At 37.1% G+C, this 22361-nt stretch overlaps 2 protein-coding genes across 2 annotated transcripts in view; one reads left to right on the top strand and one right to left on the bottom strand.

Moving 5' to 3' along the window:
• LOC125828676 (receptor-like protein 9DC3) overlaps positions 1-22361 on the bottom strand; it is a 75461-nt gene that overhangs the window by 24289 nt on the left and 28811 nt on the right. The gene's annotated exons all lie outside the window — the stretch shown is intronic.
• On the top strand, positions 212-22320 carry LOC125828682 (protein CHROMATIN REMODELING 5). Its single transcript, XM_049508016.1, has 31 exons — positions 212-523; positions 1072-1809; positions 2125-2180; positions 5680-6123; positions 6620-6844; positions 6986-7069; positions 7617-7676; positions 7758-7861; positions 8123-8174; positions 9551-9614; positions 9875-9968; positions 10053-10140; positions 10224-10358; positions 11696-11887; positions 11999-12066; positions 14123-14216; positions 14340-14464; positions 14557-14620; positions 15155-15367; positions 15557-15799; positions 15936-16046; positions 16185-16271; positions 16456-16638; positions 17373-17453; positions 17545-17775; positions 17980-18135; positions 18217-18394; positions 18499-18680; positions 20671-21024; positions 21108-21201; positions 21428-22320. The coding sequence occupies exons 2-31, from the start codon at positions 1170-1172 to the stop codon at positions 21847-21849; spliced, it is 5124 nt and encodes a 1707-aa protein (XP_049363973.1). The 5' UTR covers positions 212-523; positions 1072-1169; the 3' UTR covers positions 21850-22320.

Below are 22361 nucleotides of genomic sequence, written 5' to 3'. Positions count from 1 at the left end.
ATGTGACACAAATATGAATTAAGATTAGTCGAACTCTAATGCGCATACAACATCATATGAAAACTTTTTTTTCTTTCTCCCACATGCCACTTTTTCTCTCTATATAGATTTTAATATATAGAAATATATGTATTTATCTTACAAATACAAATCAAAAAAGAAAGATAAAAGGGAAAAAAAAAGAGAATAAAAAAAAATTACTTCTCATATTTTTTTCTCTTGAGAAATTATTTTTGCTTTTTCTCTCTCTCTTTCTCTCTCTACAACACCCACATTCTCTCTCTAAAAAAAACTGGAAATTCATCAAAAACCACACCGGTAAATCCGATTCACCTGCTTCATCTTCTTCATCATTTCGATTTTAATCCATTTTTATCCTTAACTTAGCCTCCAATAAGCAATAATCGCTTTAACAAATTAAAAAAAAAGTTTCAATAAACAAACGTCGTCGTATTATACACCTTCTGCTTTTTTTTTGCGCCGCCGGAGGTGGGTTGTGGTTCTCCGGTGAAGTAAGTTTCCGGTGAGAGTCCGATTACTTTGTTTTTGCCTAAAGACGTTGCGTAGATTGTGTTTTTATTGGTTTGCGATGCACTGAGTTGTGTTTTTTTTTGAAATCAATTTATGCTATAAGCATCGGATTTTTTGTGGAGTGTTGGTTTGGTTGATGGATTGGAGAGGAATTAGGGTTTTGGGGTCGTAGATTTAGTTTTTTTGGGTTGGTTTAGGGTTAGAAAGATGGTTTTTGTATTGATTTTGTTTGGTCTTCAGTGGGTAGTGACCGATCCATTGTTTTCAGTGTCGGACACTGTGTTCTGTGTTTTCATTGACTTGTGTGATTTTCTGGATCATTTTTTTTGCTGAGTTTAAGCAATTGGGTATCTGAATTTGAATTCACAGAACATGGTTGGTGCATCATACAGAGCAATTTCAAATTTTGTTAAAATAGTTTGTGATGTTCATGAAATGAACTTTAGTTTGTTTTGAGTATATTCTGTTAGCAATGTTACTTCATTTTTGTTGAGAAATGCTCTGCTTATTGATTAGTTTTGAATTTTCCTTGCGCTTCAGAGGTTTTTGGAGGGAAGAGAACTGGCATTAATACATTTGAAAGCAATTACCTTTTTGGGAAGACAAGAGCAACTGAAATTTTAATGTGAAGACACAGTATGGCTTTTTATAGGAATTACTCGAATGAAACGGTAACGTTGGATGACAAAAGCCAAGGGGAACAAAGTATGCAGGGAATTCATCAGGATGTAGGAAACGAGGAAGTGGAAGGTAGTTTGAGTGAAAATGATGATAATGGTCAGTTACAAGATGAAGGTGGTGTAGAAGTGGAAACAGCTGCGGAGGATCAGGTGCCGCCTGGAAGAGGAGTTAATTTGTCTGGGAAATGGGGTTCTGGGTTTTGGAAGGATTGTCAACCGATGGGCCCCTCAGGTAGGTCTGGTTCTGGTGAGGAGTCGAAGAGTGGATCAGAGTATAAGAATGAGGAGGAATCTGATGAGGTATCTGATGGTAGGGAAGATCAGTTGGAGTCGGAAGATGAAGGAAGGCAGAAAGACATGGGGAAGAGTCGAAGTGTTCCCGCTGATGAGATGTTATCTGATGAATATTATGAACAAGATGGTGATGATCAGAGTGACTCGTTACATTACAGAGCTGCAAACCCTTCAAGTGGTTATAGTTCAAAGCCGCAGTCGAGGCCTGTTTCTGCCAGCAAGTATGCAAGTCGGAAAGCAAAAGCTTCAAAAGATCAGGATGACAATGAGTATGCTGATTACGAGGATGATGACAGTGAGGATGGTAAATTCCTTCTTTTTTAATAAACATATGTATGATGAATTTCTAGCTAGAACATGATGGGAATAGTCATTCTGATTTTCAATTGTTTCCTCTTCCGTGGTGGGACTCGCCGAGCACAGGGAAAAATAAAGGATTGTAGGAATATAAAGTAGGAGAATAGAAAAAACTAAATAACCATCCATTTAATAGATAGCTCTTATCAACCTCTTCTCTTTTCTTGCTAGTCGTCAAGAAGTTATTAGAATAAATTTGTGATCGGATTCATTGTTGACTTCACCGTAACCTTTTTATTAATTGTTTTCCTATTTCTTGCAGAAGATGATCCAGATGATCCTGACTATGGTAGCACAGGCCGTGGAAAGGGCATTAAGGTGTGCTCTTATGCGTAGTGTTGGTCATATACTATTTGGCTTGCTTGGCCTTGTATTGCTTACTGGTACTTCATGCTATGTGATGAATGTTGTTACCTTTTCTATAGTATTTGCCTTCCCAACATTTGACATACCTTTTAGCATGTCCACTTTTATAATATTTGCAGTAGGAAATTTTGGTCCTTATAATTCATGTTATGTCGCCTATTTTTGAAATATAATACTTGAAAATCCCTGTTTATAATATTATAGTCATAATAATGTTTGATATATTGATGGGATGAAATTTAATGATAAAATGGCGACGAGTTATATATGGTGTGAATCTTGACTCTAAAATGAAGATGGAGGTACTAAAGATTTGAGAGGGTTTTAGATGAAAATTAAGCTACATGATAGGCAGCAAAAGCAACCCTGCTCGTTTTGATAGGGCGAGCTTGTATGTTATAGCAGATCTTTTTGACTCAAAATGAGCAGAAAACAGTATCTCATGTTTTATCTTTTTCTTTTTCCAATGATCATTTATGCTTGTATGACTTTAACTGTACTCGAGAAGAATAAGATCAGAATTGGTGGCTTCCTTAATGTTAAATTTGAACTTTTCTACCTTTTTTAGGCCAACATAGATATATAACCCCTTAAAGTTGCACAAACTGTCAATTAAGCACCTTATCTAGCCTGTGTACAGTTAAACCCTCTGCTATAGTGTATTATGTGAATACCCATGACTGTCATGGCATGGTACCTAAATTTTTGAGAGTGAGTCATTTTTCCAAAACCCAAAACGGTTCTCTTTTCTCTCTCCCTTCCATGACTGACCCTTACCTCCTTTATGAAACACACTCACAAACACCATCAAACTCCACTCACTGCCACAATGGTCCGACCCCTTTCAAAAGAGTAAAGGATGAAAAATGAAGATCAATGTTGGAAACAAGAAATATTCTGGCTTGCTATTTCTCACTGGAAAATATGGAGATTCCGGCGAATCGTTTCCGGTGATCGTTCATCAATGGGATCCGCTATGCTATTTTTCTTCCCAACGTAACACATATACATAAAAAAGCTCCATTACCTGACCCATCAATCACCTAAAAGAGACGATGGACATAATACATCATGAAGGAACATGTAAAAGGTCTTTGGGTCAAGGGCTTTATGGTCAAGGAAGGAAGCGAAAGACAGGGATAGAACAAAGAAGCCACATCTAATGATATTTGCAATGGAAAAATGCCTGCAGATAGCAGAAGTTCTAAAGATGCAGGGAGGTTTATTTGATTGGGCGGAGAAAACGAGTGGGGAGGGGAAGTCTCTTTTCCCGATTTAGAAGGAGAAGATTAGGGGAGGAGAGGGGACGTGTTTTTCCATTTATTTTTTAAATTACAAACTAAGTTAAAAATATTTTTAAAAAAAAGAATATACATGTCATTCACTGATTTGTCTATTTGACACATCATTTGTGATTCCATCTCATGCATTAGGTCTGTTCGATTCAAATGTCCACTAGAACACATGTCAAGTAGAAGTGCTTACTTGGTCATTGGCAACCCTTAGGTGTCTGACTGGCAATTCATGTCAGCTTTAATGGGTTATCTATGTATTTGACCTTTTTATATTAAGATTTGTGTCTGAGTCATCTAGCACACCTTGACTACTCCACCTTGTACCTGCTACATCTCACCAACACTAGCACCAACACAAGTATTGGTGACTCCATCCACCAAGGTTTTTAGTCAGATGGAAACAAATCACCTAACAGTCTTTTGTCTCTACCAAGATTTGAATGTGTGATCTCCCATAATTTTCATCCACTTCATTGATTTCTATACCACACCCTTGGGTGCTAAATTTTCTAGTTATTATTACTTTCATCCAGCTCGATCACTGAATCCTGCATTCTCGTTATTTATATCTGGTGTAAGTTGGTTAGTATCATTTGAAAAGTCAAGATAGCGAGTTGACTGGTATTTAGGTAAATTTGGTTTGATAATAAATCCTGGTACTTGTTCTTGGAAAAGTACGGAAATGGTAAGTAGGACTATCTTCCAATTCTTTGCAGAGTAGGGTTATATGTAACAATTTATTGTCACTTATGTGGGCTGTATTGAAACCACCAATAATATTTTTGAAGAAACTTGATGCGACTTCTTTCTGTGGTCCTTTGTGGAGCTTTTCTTGCTTATTTGATGTTTCATGCAGCTTTTCATTCCTATTGATTTGTATGCCACATTTATATATTGCTCCCTATTCTTGCCCCTTTTCAATAGGCCTCAGAGCAGATTTTAAATTTATGCTTTCCATGCCTCTTTTATGTTCCAAACATCACCCATAATTTGTTAAATTAAAAGCTCTTTTGGCCAAATGGGTTCCTATAATTGTTCACTAGTTCGTAAAGTACTATAAAGTTATCTCCAGAAAGAACAATTTTAGAACATACCATTTGCATCAGGTTGGACTCCCATGCTCGTTTTACATCAGCTTGGGGTTTCTAGGTTCTTTTATTTCAGAACCAACTTTTTTCACATCTAGGGAACTACTACCACTAATTAAACGTGCTCTATCTCGATCTATGAAAGACCCTAGCTGTGTTCAATTTGTAGCTAATAAGGTTCATGCATAGTTTAGACCTATGGTGCGCAGCACACACAAATTTTTTTTTTGGAAGGGGGTGGAAGTTGAATTATGAAGAAAAATAAAACAGAAAGGAGAAAGTAGATATATGTTCCGCCATGTCACTCAAATTGTCCCATTCTTTAAATCCGAAGTTTGTCAAAACAATGGTGGATGGCTGGACTTGCTCCTTTTGTAAGCTTAACACACAGTTTGTGATCAGTAAAAGAGTTGGTACTATTTTTTAAATGACATCTTGATTCTTGGGTGATATTTTGAGAAAAGTTATTAGTATTTGGGTCTGCTTAGGTTATCAAGTAGGATGAATGGTTAATAATACTTGGATTGTACCCATGAAAAATTTAAAAAATCCTTGGATTGTAATCATAGAATTTTGGTTGGTAAACAAAAAAAAGTACTTGAATACTTGCTAATCACTTCAATAAAATCCGTACTTGTTATTTGTTAAAATGAATTACCCAGTAACCGTTTTCATTTAAGCAAACTCTTGACTGAGATATTCAAAAGCTTTTAGTTCTTTAGATTTTTGGTAAGTGTTGATTTTATTTATTAAAAATACCTTAAGGATGCGCTGGAAATGTCAACAATTTTGGTTCTTTGTATGTGGTGGAATGAACTGTATATTGGGGTGTTTTGTTCTCTAAGCAACTGATTAAAAAAAAAGACTTAATGTTCTCTAAGCTCAGCTGGTACTGAAACAATTGCTTCTCCTTTTCATTTGTTCAGTTTCTTGTCATTGCAGTGAGTTGGGATTTGAGTGATGTCGTGATTTTGTTCTCGTTTTTCTTTTATTGGTAAATTTGCATCAAACAATTCTAAATATAATTGTACTCGTCAAGTGACCTTGATATTTGCTTTGCTGTCACAGGACAAGGATGATGACTGGGAGGGTGGAGAGTCTGATGAGGTCAACAGTGACGATGATGAGGTGGGCATCTCCGATGAAGATGAAGAATATTGCAGAAAACCTCAAGGCAAGCAAAAGAATAGGGGTGGGCATAGTGTAAAATCTACCAGAGTAGTTAGGTCTCTTGCTACATCTGCTCGACAGAAAAGGGGTAGAACATCATATGAAGAGGAAGAATCATCAGAACATGATTCTGAAAACGAGAGTGATGAGGATTTTGGAAATAAGCCTAGAAGAGTTGCAAATCTCCGCCTTAAAAATAGTGGTAGATCTTCTGCTGCTAGTGTATCTGGCAGGAATAGTGAAATCCGAACTTCGAGTCGTCGGGCGGTTCGGAAAGTTTCATATGCAGAGAGTGAAGAGAGTGAAGAAATTGATGAGAGCAAGCAAAAGAAGGGCCAAAAGGTGTTATCATGAGTTCCATGCATACTACATTTTTCTGTGTATCTGTTGTTTGAACTTTTTTTTCTTTTTGAAAAAGTTAACTGGTATTATAAACAAAAGGAGTACGCCAATAGTGTGCTCCTACGTAATTACATCAAAAGTATGCAGGGACAGCCCAAAACAAAATCTATCACCTCTTTTGTTTGAACTTTTTCTGGTGGATGTATTTTATAGCTTGAATCTTAATTTCTTTACCTTACCGTAGTTTCTTTATGTGCATCTATATCATTGACCGTTTTCACTGGACAATGCATGAGCCATTTGCCCTTCATACAAATTGCATGTGCCTGGTGAAATTGAATTTTAAAAAACAAAAGTTCCTGGTGAAATTGCTAGTGCTTTGTGAATCTGGATTTTGATATGTTTGCTTATTATCTCACATCAGCAAGTCTTTTCATGTCCTTGCTATCTTTTTAAGCCCTGATTGATAGTGTGTAGCAATTATTTCATGCAACAGGAAGAACTTGAAGAGGAAGATTGTGACTCGATTGAGAAAGTTTTATGGCATCAGCCAAAGGGCATGGCTGAAGAAGCTGCAAGGAATAACAAATCAGCTGATCCTATTTTGTTAAGTCATTTGTATGACTCTGAACCAGATTGGAATGAGATGGAGTTTTTAATAAAATGGAAAGGCCAGTCTCATTTGCATTGTCAATGGAAGTCATTTGTTGAGCTACAAAATGTATGCCTTTTCAGATCTGCATTGAAGTAACAAATTCATGTTGCTACTCTTTCGTATGATTGGCTACATATTCTGTTACGATAGCTATATATTGAAGTGATTAATTTCAGTTTTATCTTGATTTTTTCCATGCTTGAGCAGCTTAGTGGGTTTAAGAAGGTTTTGAATTACACTAAAAGGGTCATGGAGGATGTGAAGTATAGGAAGACTGTATCCCGCGAGGAGGTGAGTTTTATGCACCATTTCTCAAGAATCTTTGAGATATATATTTCTTAGTCCAGTAGAAAGGACTTGACTTGCATGGGCTATTTTAGTTTCTCACATGTGCTTGTGGTTGTTTAGTGGAAATATTTTAAAGACAATTTAGATAGATTCAAATTTGATTTATAAATGACTTTTGCATGGTTCACGTCTTCACAGCTTTTTAGCTGATATGAAATGAGGAGCTGACTTGTGAGAACATTTGAAATTTCTGATATATGAGAAAGAGGAGTCACTGATTTACTCATGGAGCCATGATTTTTCTGTTCCTTTTTTTTGGGTGGGGGACATTTTGCTCTTGCAGTTTTAAGCTTCAAAGTCTGTTGAAGGAGCTTCTTGCCGTTTAACTGTGTAGATGTTTCCTCTACCCCCACCCCTCCCCTAATTAAAAATAAAAAAAAATAATTTGGTTTGTATCAAAGAGATACATTTTATAGTTAACTGCATGCTTTATTTTTCAAATTATTTACAGCCTCCTCTCTTATGGCCCCTTTTTTCTGTTGTCCATTAGATCGAGGTAAATGACGTGAGCAAGGAAATGGACTTGGATATCATCAAACTGAACAGTCAGGTTTGTTGTTCTTAGAGACCTCTGTCACCTCATTGCAGTTCACACAGTTCTTAATGCTCGTTTTGGTTGACGCATACTTAGGTTGAGAGAGTTATTGCAGACAGAATCAGCAAAGATGGTTATGGTAACGTGGTGCCAGAATATTTAGTTAAATGGAAAGGGCTATCTTATGCTGAAGCAACTTGGTATGCAGATTGTTTATGCGCTTGTATTATTCTATTTGTTCTTTTGATCCTACCTGTTGTTTTTACATAGACAATGTTTCTTGTGGTTTACTTGGAGAAGAATGGTTGGTTAACTGCGCGTACTTCTGTCTTTTCTCGCCTCTCCCTGCCTTGGATTGTTTGTTATTTGTTTTATCTGCTGAACAAATAATGTTGATTTTTGGCTGTATAAATTGCAATTGAAGCTTGAGTTCTTAGCGGGTTTCCTTCATGTTATCTCAGGGAGAAGGATGTTGATATTGCTTTTGGTCAAGATGCCATCGATGAGTACAAGGTAGCAATTTGGTCGCATATAAGCTTTATGGTTATGTCATATCCCTCTTGGATCCACCTCCTATGCTGTAGCGTTACTGATTAATTCTTTCATTTCCTTAAGTAATGCTGTATGTATAGATATAATTAATGTATATGATCATAAATATTGAGTTTATAGTGTGAAATTAATGAGTGAACGTATTTGGATAGTAATTGTTTCTGGAAAAGTGTTTGAGAAACTTGAGTACACAGTAATTGCTTGTTTCATTTATCTGATGAATGAAATCAGCATGCCACCAATTTTATTTATAGAAAATATCACATAGGAAACGTTGGTCTTCTCCTGATAACATGCACAATACTTTTATATTCCGATATGTGATCAGTAAGATTGTCTTTGTTGGTATTTAAGTGGAGAAGGGTAGAGGGGCGGGCCCATTATCCACCGAGTTTAGAAGGCTGTGATTGGTCCAAAGGGCGGGTCACAGACGGATTTCTCGGTTATCAAAAAAAAAAAAAAAAAAAAAAAAGATTGTCTTTGTTGGAGTATCCCATATTGGTTAAGTGACTGAGCTGTTGTCTCCTACATATGAAGTCTTTGGAAATTCTTACTTCATGAGCTTACCATTTATTTTCATTGCATCAGAGACATACCCGTTCTTGTTTTTGTGTTTTCCATTGTTGGACCTCCATGCTATCTTGGGGGTACGAGAGGGCCGAGGGGATTTGTGTGTTAAAGCTTTCCACATTTGTTGAAGTTGTAGTCATTTTGGATCGGGCTCAAGGTTCATTTTCTTATCACAGTATTTGAATCAAACCCATCCCTGTTTTTGGTTACCCAATGTTGGATCCATGTCATACTTTCCAGCCCATGGACGTGTGAGGGGGGGTTATTGACTGTGCCTCGCCGATTGAGGGAATGGGACCATTATTCCTTATGGTTATGGGCAATTCTCATCTCATAGCTGAGCTTTGGGGTTGAGTTTGGCAAAAGGTTTCTATACGCTTTTAAGGTCAAGAAGGTTTGTTTACTAAATTACTTTTGAATCATTGAATCTTGACCTTCTGAGGACTGATATCGGGATCTTGTTTCATTGATATGATCAAGATTGTGGTGTAGGAATTGAATTTCTTTTGCATCCTACCCTGATTGTATGGTACCTCCACACTATTGTTCTTCCATTGCATGTTCTTAATTAACTAAACGTTGTTACTCATATTCATTTTCCTTTTCGAGACAATCAATTCGTGCCTTCTTGCTATATCTTCCTTTTTGTGGTCATTTATTTTTATGGTTACTTTGTTATCTTTTTCAATATATTTGATCTAGTTCGTTTTTGGTCATGGTGAGATTATCTTCTTCTTCAAAGTTTTAAATTGTTATGCAATTTGCAGGCTCGTGAGGCTGCCATTATGGTACAAGGGAAATCAGTGGATTTCCAGCGCAAAAAGAGCAGAGGTTTTACCTTCTTATCTTTCCAACTAATCTCCTCCTCTTATTCTGTTATTAACATCTGCCCACTCCAATTTCAACTCGTCATTCCATACGTTCACGTCTCTTTCTGTGTTGTCTCTAGTCTCAGATAAATTCTTAAAGGCAAATTAGAAACAGGCCTCACCCATCTCATCTGTCTTCTTTACAATATTGTTCATTGTGTTCCTTCTTACTATCTGTTGAATGTTGATGGCATTGTCAATTTAAAACTGATACCTTATTAGGTAGTTTGAGGAAGCTTGAAGAGCAGCCTGAATGGTTAAAGGGTGGGAAACTTCGAGATTATCAGCTTGAAGGCTTAAATTTTCTGGTTAATAGGTAATGCAGTTGGCTCTGCATTATGGTTGAATATGTTTTCTTCCCACTAGTTTTTGCTTTCTGATATGTCTTCTCACAGCACAGTTGGAGGAATGATACTAATGTTATATTAGCTGATGAAATGGGCCTCGGCAAAACTGTTCAGTCAGTTTCAATGCTCGGTTTTCTTCAGGCAAGGACTTCTCTTTGTTTTCTGCTCTGCAAAGTATTGCTATTTCAGTTTTGGTAAACGGTATTGTTTTTTTGTCCCTGCAGAATGCTCAGGAAATTCATGGACCATTTCTTGTTGTTGTCCCATTATCAACTCTCGCCAATTGGGCAAAAGAGTTTAGGAAATGGCTGCCTGATCTGAACGTTATTGTCTATGTCGGAGCACGTGCAAGTCGTGAGGTAAGTCTGGATTATACAATGTTCACTGTTCATACTGTATTTCGTTTGATTTGGTAATTATCTAGTTACTCAGTTGTTAACTTTAATGACTCTAGGGAAATGCTATCTGTATTCTTTTTCCAGGAATGTTGTATGATGATATTCAAGCACAATTGTGTGTGATTTTACTTCTAGTGTCTTCATTATTATTTTACTTGTCTGTACATTCTTAATTTACTTGATATGCTGTCTGCATGTTGCGGTCTTTTTTGTTGGGTGTGATGTTTATAAATACTGAAGGGTATTTATTCTTTTTCGATTACTTCTCTGTACATTCTTTTTTCTTTGTAAGCAAACCCTGGTTTTGGCACTTCAGGAGCTGTACCCCCCCCCAAAAAAAAACACTCACACGATCCAAGCCGAACCATTTGAGAACACTGTGCAGTGTGCTCATGAATATCGGGTGGTTTAGCCCTGAATTAATTAAAAAATATGTTAATTTCATAGTTTCAACTTATAGTAAAACTCCAATAATACCCGACTGACTGACTATGCTGCTATTTACATTTCTCATTTAGAAAATAGACTCTTGTACAAGATGCAGAAGTAGAAAGCTAAAACTATTGGGTCCAGTTTCACTCATTAATTTTAGTATATGTATTCTGAATATGGTCATTTGTTGATAGTATGACGTATTTTGATCACTATTGGTTTTGTTGCTAAGAATCGTAGCTGATACACATCGCTTTATGAATTCTTGTTTGGTCAGTTCTTATCATGTTTCCCTTGGAATGCTGCTATGCTGTAAAAACAAGTTCATTGCTAGACCAGAATTCTTGTTGTTCTACTCTGAAGCAAAATACCAAATTTAGTTGAATGGGGAAGCAAGCAGGTGAGCCAACTAAATGGCTTCAGATGTTACTTGAGGATTGCATTTCTAGTAAAAGATTTTTGAGGGAAATGTTGGAATGCAATCATTGAGTTGCTTTCCTTGAATCATCATATTAGGCTGGTGGTTGAGTATATTTTGCAAAACCCTTATTAGCTATGAATTGCTCCATATCTCTCTCCAAAAGCTATTATTGGATATCTTGATTGTACTCTTTTGTAAACAGATAGTGCTTTTGGCTTTTTCTCATCTCTTTATATGCTGCAATGTGGGAGAATTTTGGTGCTCTTGACTTCTTCTCAACTCTCTATATGCTGCAATGTGGGAGAATCCTCTTTCTTATTTGGTTCTCCTGACCGTGCTTCTTATACTCAATTACTTCTTAATTAAGTTGAATAGATATGACTTTCTGTTGTTGCTTGTCTAGATCTTTTTTACATGCTATTTTATTTGCATGTGATCTCTGCAGGTCTGTCAACAATACGAATTCTATAATGATAATAAAGTTGGCAGGACTACCAAATTTGATGCACTGCTTACTACTTATGAGGTACTATTGAAGGACAAGGCTGTGCTTTCAAAGATAAGGTGGAACTACCTTATGGTTGATGAAGCGCACAGGTTAAAGAACAGTGAGGCTTCTCTTTATACAACACTTCTGGTATGATGACTTCTCCTGCTGAATTTCTATCAAGCATGTATATGTCGCTGGCATTTCTGAGCACTCATATATTTTCTCTCTTTTTTTTTTGTGTTTGTTTTGCATCTTTAGGAGTTCAACACGAAGAACAAGTTGCTTATTACTGGTACTCCATTGCAGAACAGCGTTGAAGAACTATGGTAGGAGCTTTCTCTTCTTTTATTGTATTTCTATATTTGGTTTTACTTTGATGTCCTACTGATTAATTCATTGTGTGTGGAATATAACTTTGTTTATGAGTAGTATCTTCTAGTTAATCTGTTTGGAATGGTAATAAAAAGTCTTAAGCAGATATCACAAGCTAGGGAACATGTTTTTTGTAATTCTAGGCATAAGTTGGACCATGCCTAATTCCATGATTGAGCTTTTGCATGGCTGGAATCGAGAGGGGCTTAGGAAGAAATCTCTGAAACTTGGAACACCATACCTCAGGTCATTTGGTGGGCTATCTGGCTCGAAACAAACTATATATTCTTTGAAGGCAAAAAGAGTAACATGCACAGCCTTAAACAGAGATGTCTTTCTTTGGTAGCTTTTTGGTGCAATCTAGTTATTGTACTAGATGTATGTGGAATGTTAGACACAATAGAGGGATTGCACAACCTGTAATTATGCCTATTGCACTGGCTTAGTGCACAAATTTATAAAAGCTGTAATTACTTATTAAAAAGAAGTTACAAATGTCAAGTAATGTCTGTCTTTTCTTGCGACTGAGATTATGTCTAGAGGTTCTTTATCTTGCAAGAGTTTATTTGCCTCTGAATAGGAAAACATTTGATCACTACCTATTAAATAAAAAAAAGGATCACAGTTGGTCATCTGTATCTTTATGAATGTCTTATACTGTTGCTTTTTGATTGTTATTATTTGATCAGTTTGCAATAAGCAGAAAGCAAAGAGGTAGAAGGAATGTGCCTAGCTAACAGTAGAATGTAGGATCATCATGTGACTTGGAAAGAATGGTCTGGAAGAGACCAGGTTGAGATGCGAGTTTATGTATTACCTAGATTGTTTCAGGAAATATGCATCTAATACTCATCGACCCAGCAGAACTTAGATACTCTCCCTTGAACTGATCATGACGTGCTCTCTACCACCTATTGACAGTAGCATTTAGATACAGTTCTTCATTTTTTTTAAGGTAACTGACATCCTCCTGGGCGAGTGGTGCACAGATCAAAACTCGGTGGATAGTGGGTCCTATACCCTTCTCCACTTAAATACCAGGCTTTTGTATGCAGTAGGGCTGAATACTTGAATCCATGACGTGTATCTGGCCCACACATCACGGGCTATGCTCTTACCATTATACCAACCACAATTCTTCATCTTTTGAGCATAGTACATCGTTGAATTCAGGGCATTGACTAAAGTGTTTCACTTCCCTGGCAATGAAAAAAAGAGAGAAGAGAATGCAGGCCATGTAACTTCCTAGTAATGATTATGGTGTTGCCTCTATCTATGCAATGGATGTGTTTGACATCATAAATGGAATTGCTCATCAGTGTTTCTCAAGTTCCATTCTCGAAGAATGTTCAATTATTTCTGCTTCAAATATCTCCAAATTCATTCTCTTAAATTCTTTAGTGCCTAGCTGTCTCACTAGCTGCAGGGTGTATTTCTATGCTCCTTCTATTAATTAAGACACTCTTTATGAGCATTTTTGAGGCAAAACCTTTTGTTTTTGACTTCTTGTTTTAAAATTGAATTGTATTCTCCTTCTGTCACGAGTAGCTACTCAATCTACTTCTTTTTTCGCTTATCCAGTAATCTCCATCTAGACCCTTTCCTTTTCTTTTGGTATAATACTGCATGCAATCTTCTATTTTGTTTGTTTGCTTTAAAATTGAATACTTAATTGTACTCTCCTTCTATCAAGAATAACCTCCAACTAGTCTCTTTTTGTTTATTTCGGTAAGAACTGCATTCAATTCTTTTCTTGTATATCTGAGAACATCTTATTCCTACCTGTTCATTTTAGCCCCTGCATACTGGTTAAAATAGAATCTCCAGTCTTTACCTCAAAAAGAAAAAGAAAAAGAAAAAAAGAAAGAAGCGATGAATCTCCATTCTTTACCTCAAAAAGAAAGAACAAGAAAAAAAGAAAGAAGCGATTCCCATCATTTTATAAAAGCTTTTGTGAGGTCATATATGTCTCAGTTGGTTAATATGTCTATTTGTTCATGACCTTGGCAGGGCCTTACTCCACTTTCTTGATCCTGATAAGTTCAAGAGCAAGGATGATTTTGTCCAGAATTATAAGAATCTTAGTTCATTTAATGAAATGGAGGTATCCTTAGAAATGTTATTATCCTGGTCGTTTTCGTCTGTTCTCTCTGCATGCAATTTTGTTACAGTCTGGTGAGCTTTGCATGGACGTTCTTTTTTAAGGGAATGTTATATTGTATTGTAGCTTGCGAATCTTCACAAGGAATTGAGGCCTCACATTCTCAGGAGGGTCATAAAAGATGTGGAGAAGTCACTTCCTCCAAAGATTGAACGAATTCTTAGGGTTGAGATGTCACCACTACAGAAACAGTATTGCCCATTGAATTAATGTATACTTACCTTTAAATTGTTAGCAGCACCTAGTTTTCTTAATTCAATCATTTTCCATGTTTATTTGGTAGGTATTACAAATGGATCTTGGAAAGGAATTTTCAAGACTTGAATAAAGGTGTTCGTGGGAATCAGGTTGTCAGAGGACCCTTAATCTTCTATTCCTTCATATGGATACCGTCACTTCCCTCGCTGTATTTTCTTAATATTTCTTCAAAGATTTTGACTACTTACTTTGCCTGCCATCATTTTAAGATGAGCGTAGTTTTACTTGCATAATGTGTAAATAAGTGGAAAGCTTTTATTTTCGGGTAGTGGTTGATGTGGTGTCCAAACTTCAAATCTGTTTTCGTTCCTTTAGTAATTTGAAATAAATAATAGCATTACAATGTAGATTTAATTTAATCTTCCCAAACTAGAGATCTTGATTTTTGATTTGAATGAGCGGCAGTATGGGGTTTCTCCACAAACATGAATTTTCATGACAAAGTATGGCAGAAGTAGGAAAAGAAGTTACGTGATCTCCATTGCGTTCTACTTATACGTTCCAATAGTATCTTTAGTGACCTATGCATACTAAAATAATTGTCTACGGTACAGATTATTTTCTTGATAGCACATAAAGAACTACTCTTTATTTTGCTTATGTTGGCCTTGTGAACTTTGTAGGTTTCACTTTTAAATATTGTGGTGGAGTTGAAGAAATGTTGCAATCACCCCTTTTTATTTGAAAGTGCGGACCATGGTTATGGTGGGGATGCAAATTATTTTGGCAGCACAAAATTGGAAAGAATTATACTTAGCAGTGGTAAGCTTGTTATACTTGACAAGCTGCTGGACAGATTGCATGAAACGAAGCATCGAGTGTTGATATTTTCTCAGGTTCGTAACTCCTTTTCCCTATGCTATGAGAGATGGTTTAAAAGATATGTAGAGAGCATTTATGTTACTACTCTTAGTTGTAGGAACTGTTATAGAAGGCATGTTTTGAGGCTCACTCTTAGTCATGATGATGTTCACCTGTGCTTTCAACTAGCTGAGTAAGTTCTGTCAATCATCTTCTGAATGCAGATGGTTAGGATGCTTGACATACTGGCAGAATATTTGTCTATCAAAGGATTCCAATATCAACGGCTTGATGGTAGTACAAAGTCTGAGTTGCGCCAGCAGGCTATGGACCACTTCAATGCACCTGGTAGTGACGATTTCTGTTTTCTTCTGTCGACACGAGCTGGTGGATTGGGTATAAATCTAGCAACAGCAGACACTGTTATCATATTTGATTCTGATTGGAATCCCCAAAATGACTTGCAGGTTAGGAAGAACTTGTTTGTTTACGTGTGTTGTGTAAAGGGTTGCAATTAGCAAAATCAAAAGATGGATTTTGTGAAAAAATTGCCTTGTTTAACATGCTGCTTTATGCTGTATCATCTTTGTTTGTCCTAATCAGGCAATGAGTAGAGCTCATAGGATAGGACAACAAGAAGTTGTCAACATCTACAGATTCGTTACAAGTAAAAGTGTGGAGGAAGATATCTTGGAACGTGCTAAGAAGAAGATGGTAAGACAAGATATGGATGCATTGAATGTTCGAATTCCATTGTTTTTTAATGTGACATGATATGTTGTTGAGAAATCAAGTCTGACAGTTTTGTATATTGGAGGCATGATGGTTTTATCGGTCATGTTTTACTTGCAGGTTCTTGATCATCTGGTGATTCAAAAACTGAATGCAGAGGGTAAATTAGAGAAGAAAGAAACCAAGAAAGGAAGTCTCTTTGATAAGGTATGGAATCGAAGTGGTAGAGTCACAAATATCTGATAGATTTGGTGTTAAGATTTTATTTTTGTTCTGATATAGACTGAACTCAAATAACACGATGAAGATAAAATTATATACTGTTAGAACATATTTGATCTTTAATCTTTTAGATAGTCTATATATTACTGCTTGCCCGCTGTGATTGTAGAATGAGCTCTCTGCTATCTTGAGGTTTGGCGCTGAGGAACTATTTAAGGAAGACAAAAATGACGAAGAAAGCAAGAAAAGGCTTCTCAGTTTGGATATTGATGAAATTCTTGAACGGGCTGAAAAGGTTGAAGAGAAAGGAGCTGAGGCAGAGGAAGGGAAGGAGTTGCTGAGTGCTTTTAAGGCAAGTTACAATTTCCCTTCTTGCAGATATTTTTGCTCTGCTTTTTTTCTTTTTGAAACTGGTGAAGTTGTATTCGTCAACATTAAGGACATCCTGGAGAACCTTCAAAATATTGTGGATCAAATCATACCCCAAAATAGTAATTACAAAGATCCTAAAAGATCTACTAACTGATCAGCTTCCTCTACACATTTCTCTTTACACCAAACATAGAAGGCTATAATATAATTCCATTTGATTTTCTGAATGGAAGTAAAAACTATCTTCAAAACATCTATTGTTTATTTCTATCCATACTGTCGACCATATATAGTGTGGAACTAAATTTTGCTACTTCTTTTGGCTCTTGCTCCCCCCCTCCTGATCCAGCGGCTCAAGAGACCTGCTGTATGCTCTGGCGTTCTCCATTTGGTTTCTGTGAGACTGGGAAATAGTGCCCAAATCTGTGCCGTTACTTTTTAGTGTAAGAACAAATGGTTGGTTTGTTTCCACTGCCTCATTACAAAGGAAACACCTGGATACTATCTGAAATTCTCTCCTTTTGCTGTTTTTTTTCTCCTCTTTTGATTTGTCTAACTTTGTGGCGCATCTTTTCCATTTGATTTTCCCTTCTCTCCTTTTCTTGTCCTCACTAAGTTTTATTTCTCTCAGATTGGAGGTCAGGCATGCTTGAGACTTCAATTTTTCCCCTCTTTGTTCCATGTATAACCGTGCTTTGCAATTTCTCTATGCAGGTTGCCAATTTCTGTGGTGCTGAAGATGATGCAACTTTTTGGAGTCGATGGATAAAGCCAGAAGCTACTGCACACGCTGAAGTATATAATACTACTTTAGTAGGGGTTTATGCATTTCTCTAATGGTTCCTATACTGATGAATTGTTTATTTTATGATATTTTCTTTGATAGGACGCTTTGGCTCCTCGAGCTGCTCGAAATAAAAAGAGTTATGCAGAAGCTAGCCCTCTGGTGGTAACTAATAAAAGAAAGAAGGGTGTTGATGCTCAGGAAAGGTTCCCGAAGCGTCGCAAGGGAGATTTTAGCTGCACACTTCCGGCAATTGATGGTGCTTCCGCTCAAGTGAGAGGATGGTCTTTTGGGAACTTGTCAAAAAGAGACGCCACACGTTTTTCTCGTGAGGTAGGGCTAGTTAATTATGTACGTGAGTTTATTTTGGCTCTCTTGTTCTACTTATAAAATGTATTTGTTGGAAAGGACAGTTCCTTTGTTGCTTCAGTTTTTTATTTTCTTTCCATCCATGTGTTTTATTCGTGGTAACATCTCGTCTTTGATCAAATTATTTGATTGTGTAGATATCAAAATCATTAATCTCTCTAATTTTAGGTCAAGAAGTTTGGTAATGATAGCCAAATTGACTTAATATCATCAGAGGTTGGTGGGGCAGTTGAAGCGGCGCCAACTGAAGCTCAAGTTGAGCTTTTTGACTCATTAATTGATGGCTGTAGAGAAGCAGTTAAAGGTGAAGTTGTTGACCCAAAGGTTTGTATAGTTCATAATGTACTTTTGAAGAGTTGGGCGATGATGCACTTGAGCTGACATTTCGTGTGTTTTCACCTTCAGGGACCTCTCTTAGATTTTTTTGGTGTTCCTGTGAAGGCTGATGAACTATTGGGCCGTGTTGAGGAACTTCAACTCCTAGCAAAGCGCATTTCTCGATATGCAGATCCTGTCTCGCAGTTCCGTGCTTTGGCTTATCTAAAGCCTGCAACTTGGTCTAAAGGTTGTGGCTGGAACCAGAGTAAGTTGAAGCCCTTTTTTATTGTTAGACTCTTGTTCTTTCCATTTTCCTTCCCATTTCATCTTGGAAAATTCTGTGGTTGCCTTAACTCCTTTATTTGGTAGAGGATGACGCCAGACTGCTTCTTGGAATTCATTATCATGGATTTGGCAACTGGGAAAAGATACGGTTAGATGAAAAACTTGGCCTCATGAAGAAGATTGCTCCAGTGGAATTACAACATCACGAGACTTTCTTGCCAAGAGCTCCGCAGTTGAAGGAGAGAGCTTCTCAACTTCTGCAAATGGTATAGAATACTCACTCCTGAGTCTCTACATTCATTAAAATTGCTTGTTATTTCCATCTTTCCATATTATGCCATCATTTTCCTTTCAATTGCTGTCGAGAGCATTGTGTAGTTTGCTAGTGAGACAGATCAGACAAAAAATATATTTTGTTACCGAGAATCAGCACTTTATTATCTAATTGAAAAATTCAGGATGACGAAAAGGACATGAACATAACTTATCAAATTACAATCTTAGAACTGAGATTGTACTTCATTTCTGGAAGCTGCGTCTATGTGCTACAGGGAAGTGTTGATGCATGATTTAGCAGACTTTGATGTGTCTAAGGGACTAATACAATTGTCTGTTAACCCATAGCATCTTGAAATTTCAGCCCTTGTGTTCTTTTACTAGAAGTAATAATGTATGTGGGGTTTTGCTCCGTGTCAATGAATGTTTGGTAATAAATTTGCTGTGTCCAAAATGCTATTGAAGAAATTCAACGCAGATTAGAGAGTGGTATTATTTAGACTGTCATTTGAATATGCTTCTAGGAGTAAATAAGAGAAATCACTTAATCAAACTTACAAGGGTTCCCTCCCCTCTCCCTATATCATCGGTTAAACAGAGTAATGGATAATCAGTAATAACTTAAGTATGAAAGATTACCCTTGGATTTTGTATTTTGTATTTTGTTTCTTGGGTCAGCAAAGCTTTTTTTTTAAATTTTTTTAGGGGTGAAGTATTTTATTGGTGTGAACCAGCAAAGTTGGAGAAGGCTCTAAAAAGTTACTTCGCTGAGAACAGTAAGAACCAAGAAAATCTATCATGGCAGAAGGATCTAAACATAATCTATGGCCATGTTACACATAGAAATATGCAAAAGAGCACGCATTTTTACTCAAGATTAAGAGCCTATTTGGATTGGCTTATTTCAAGTGCTTTTAAGCCAAAAGTAGCTTTTAAGCAGTTTATAGTGTTTGGGTAAAATAAAAAAAAATGCTTATAAGCGTTTGTTTTCAAGTCAAAATAACAAAAATTAGCCAAAAGTCATAAGTCGAAAGCCAATTCAAACAGGCTCCAAGACTTTCTACCTGAAAAGTGGAAAGGCAGGAGGATCTGCATGGTTCATGTTCATTGTGCAGTGTTTCCAAGTCCCTCCACATTAGCTTTATTGGTCCATTCAAAGTTTAATGTTTGGGTTACATACTAAAATTCAAATTCAAAAAAAATGTTTGGCTTACATACGTTCTTTACCTCTCCAATATTACCTTTTTTTTTTTATAATCGAGAAAATTTCCCAAGAGTTGGTGGTGCACAGTTTGAAAGTCGGTAGATAGTGGGCCTGCTCCTCTGCCCTTCTTCACTTAAATACCAAGATTCTGTTTGCGGCAGAATATAATTCTGTGACACGCACCTAAACCACACCTGATACTTTGCGCTCTTATCACTCAGACCAAAGCCCTCGGTTCACCTCCTCTAGTTGTACTAAACAACACAAAGGCGAAAGATGAATTCTTTTCTTGGTCAGAAAAAGATTGACCTGCCCCATTTACACTTCCTCTTCTCTTGCCTTCAAGAAGGAAAATAGCGATGCCATATTAGTATGTTCTGGTCTCATTGCGTGGGGAGTCATTGACATAAATAGTGAACTCCATCAGCGTGGTGCTCATGCTGCTGCTTTTATATCAGTCAGGACATGATCTCTATTTTTACAATGGTCAACTGTATCAATATCTTTGATTTGTTCAACCACAAGTCTTCAGTGTGCTTCTTTCTGACTTTTGATACCTGCTTTACCAGCAACTAGCAAGTGCAGTGAATGCATATAGTTGCCTCTTCTTGAAACTCCGTTGTGTTTGTTGTTGTATTTTCTTCCTCTTAGTTTGCAGATGTTCTTCCAGCTGTATGATGTGGAAGTTAACTAATCTTTTTATGTTGTGTGTGGATTCTAAGAACTTTAGCTTTTCAGTTACTTGTATACCTTACCCTCATTAGTTTTGCTACCAGGAAGTTGCAGCTGTTGGTGGGAAGAACACTAGTTTAAAAGTGGGCCGTAAGACTTCCAACAAGCAGAAGGAAAGCCTTCCCAGCACCACAGCACCTCTTGGAAAGGGTAAACAAAGTAAACTAAGCTCATCTGGAAATGCTAAAATGGGTAGAGGCAGAGCTGCTAAAGGTCAAAAGAAGGTTGAACCGTTGGTCAAAGAGGAAGGTGAAATGTCAGATAATGAGGAAGTTTATGAGCAGTTTAAAGAGGTGAAATGGATGGAATGGTGTGAAGATGTGATGATGTATGAGGAAAAGACGCTTAAGCGTCTTCAAAGATTGCAAACTACTAGTGCTGATCTCCCTAAGGACAAGGTTAATATTCTAAATTCAGTTCTCTCTCTCTCCCTCTATTTCTATCTCTCTTTCAATGGGTCTGTATCTTTTTATCGCACCAGGTGTTGGCCAAAATACGGAACTACTTGCAGCTTCTTGGTCGCAGGATTGATCAAATAGTTTTCGAATATGAGAATGAATCACATAAGCAAGAAAGTAAGCCTCTTATGTTATCATTATTTGGTTTAAGCTTTATAGTTTATAACTTACTGCTCCTTCTCGAGCCCCTCTCTACCTGAAGTGGAGGTGTGGGTGCATGAGTCCTTTTCTCTTAGTTATGAAACAGCAGATGAATGTGGAAATGGAACACTATGCTTTCTCTCTTAATTTCTCTCCTCCTAAATGCATTAGTTAACAGGGCTCATTTAAAATTTGGCTACAGGGATGACAGTCCGTTTATGGAATTATGTCTCAACATTTTCAAATTTGTCTGGCGAGAAGCTTCGTCAGATTTATTCTAAACTTAAACAGGAGCAACATGTAGAAGGACGGGTAGGACCGTCGCAATTTAATGGTTCTGCACCTGCGCATCCAACGCCAGGTTTTATTCCCCGAGGTTTTGATGCAGCCAAATTTGAAGCATGGAAACGAAGGAAAAGAGCTGAAGCTGATGTTCATTCGCAAGTTCAGCCCCAACATCAAAGAGCTTTGCCTAATGGTACACGCCTTCCTGAACCCAACTTATCATCAGGGATTCTTGGCGCAGCTCCTTTAGATAGCAAACAGTCAGGTAATGGTAGGCCTTACAGAACACATCAGTCTGGCCTGCCCCAGAGACCAGGTTTCTCGTCCGGTCCCAGATAGCTTCTTCTACTGGACATAAACTGCCATAGTGCCCCTGCAGGAAAGCCATTCAATTTTGTCTCAGTGGCTTTTGCTGCTTCGATCTAATATTCTTTACCTGGAATTGCGTTGGTCCATGGGAATACAAATTTTTGCTAATTCCTTGGCCACTTACCTGCTATTCTGAAGCCAACTGTAAACCAAAGGACTGCATCATTTAGAAGCCAGAAACGGTGAACTTGGAGGCGCCATTCCTAGATCCAGGAGATGAAGATTTGGTTATATTGAAATTTCTAGGGCACAGATTTCTTCCCTTTATAGATAAAATCCCAGTCTTTTTTTTGTTGTTTTGAAGTATATAATGGATAGTGAAAGAGCATTTCCTTAGGTCATATGTGACAGTTTGTCACAGTCTGTATGTATTATGCTTTTTGCGAAGTGTACATTATCAAATTTTGCTTATTCAATAACTCAACATTATTCTTTACTCCACTTGACTACTTCTCTTCTCCATTGATTAGTTTTCTGCATTT

This window comes from Solanum verrucosum, unplaced genomic scaffold, assembly GCF_900185275.1.
Source record: "Solanum verrucosum unplaced genomic scaffold, falcon-dt-bn FXZP01000273.1, whole genome shotgun sequence".
Taxonomy (NCBI): domain Eukaryota; kingdom Viridiplantae; phylum Streptophyta; class Magnoliopsida; order Solanales; family Solanaceae; genus Solanum; species Solanum verrucosum.
This window is presented reverse-complemented; position numbering and strand designations above follow the sequence as displayed.

Excerpts from the sequence above, each read along its gene's own strand:
- LOC125828682 (XM_049508016.1), top strand. The coding sequence starts at position 1,170 with ATGGCTTTTTATAGGAATTACTCGAATGAAACGGTAACGTTGGATGAC. Across the intron at positions 6,124-6,619 it reads AGCAAAAGAAGGGCCAAAAG|GAAGAACTTGAAGAGGAAGA; the intron begins GTGTTATCATGA and ends TTCATGCAACAG. Across the intron at positions 15,368-15,556 it reads GAGTGTTGATATTTTCTCAG|ATGGTTAGGATGCTTGACAT; the intron begins GTTCGTAACTCC and ends TTCTGAATGCAG.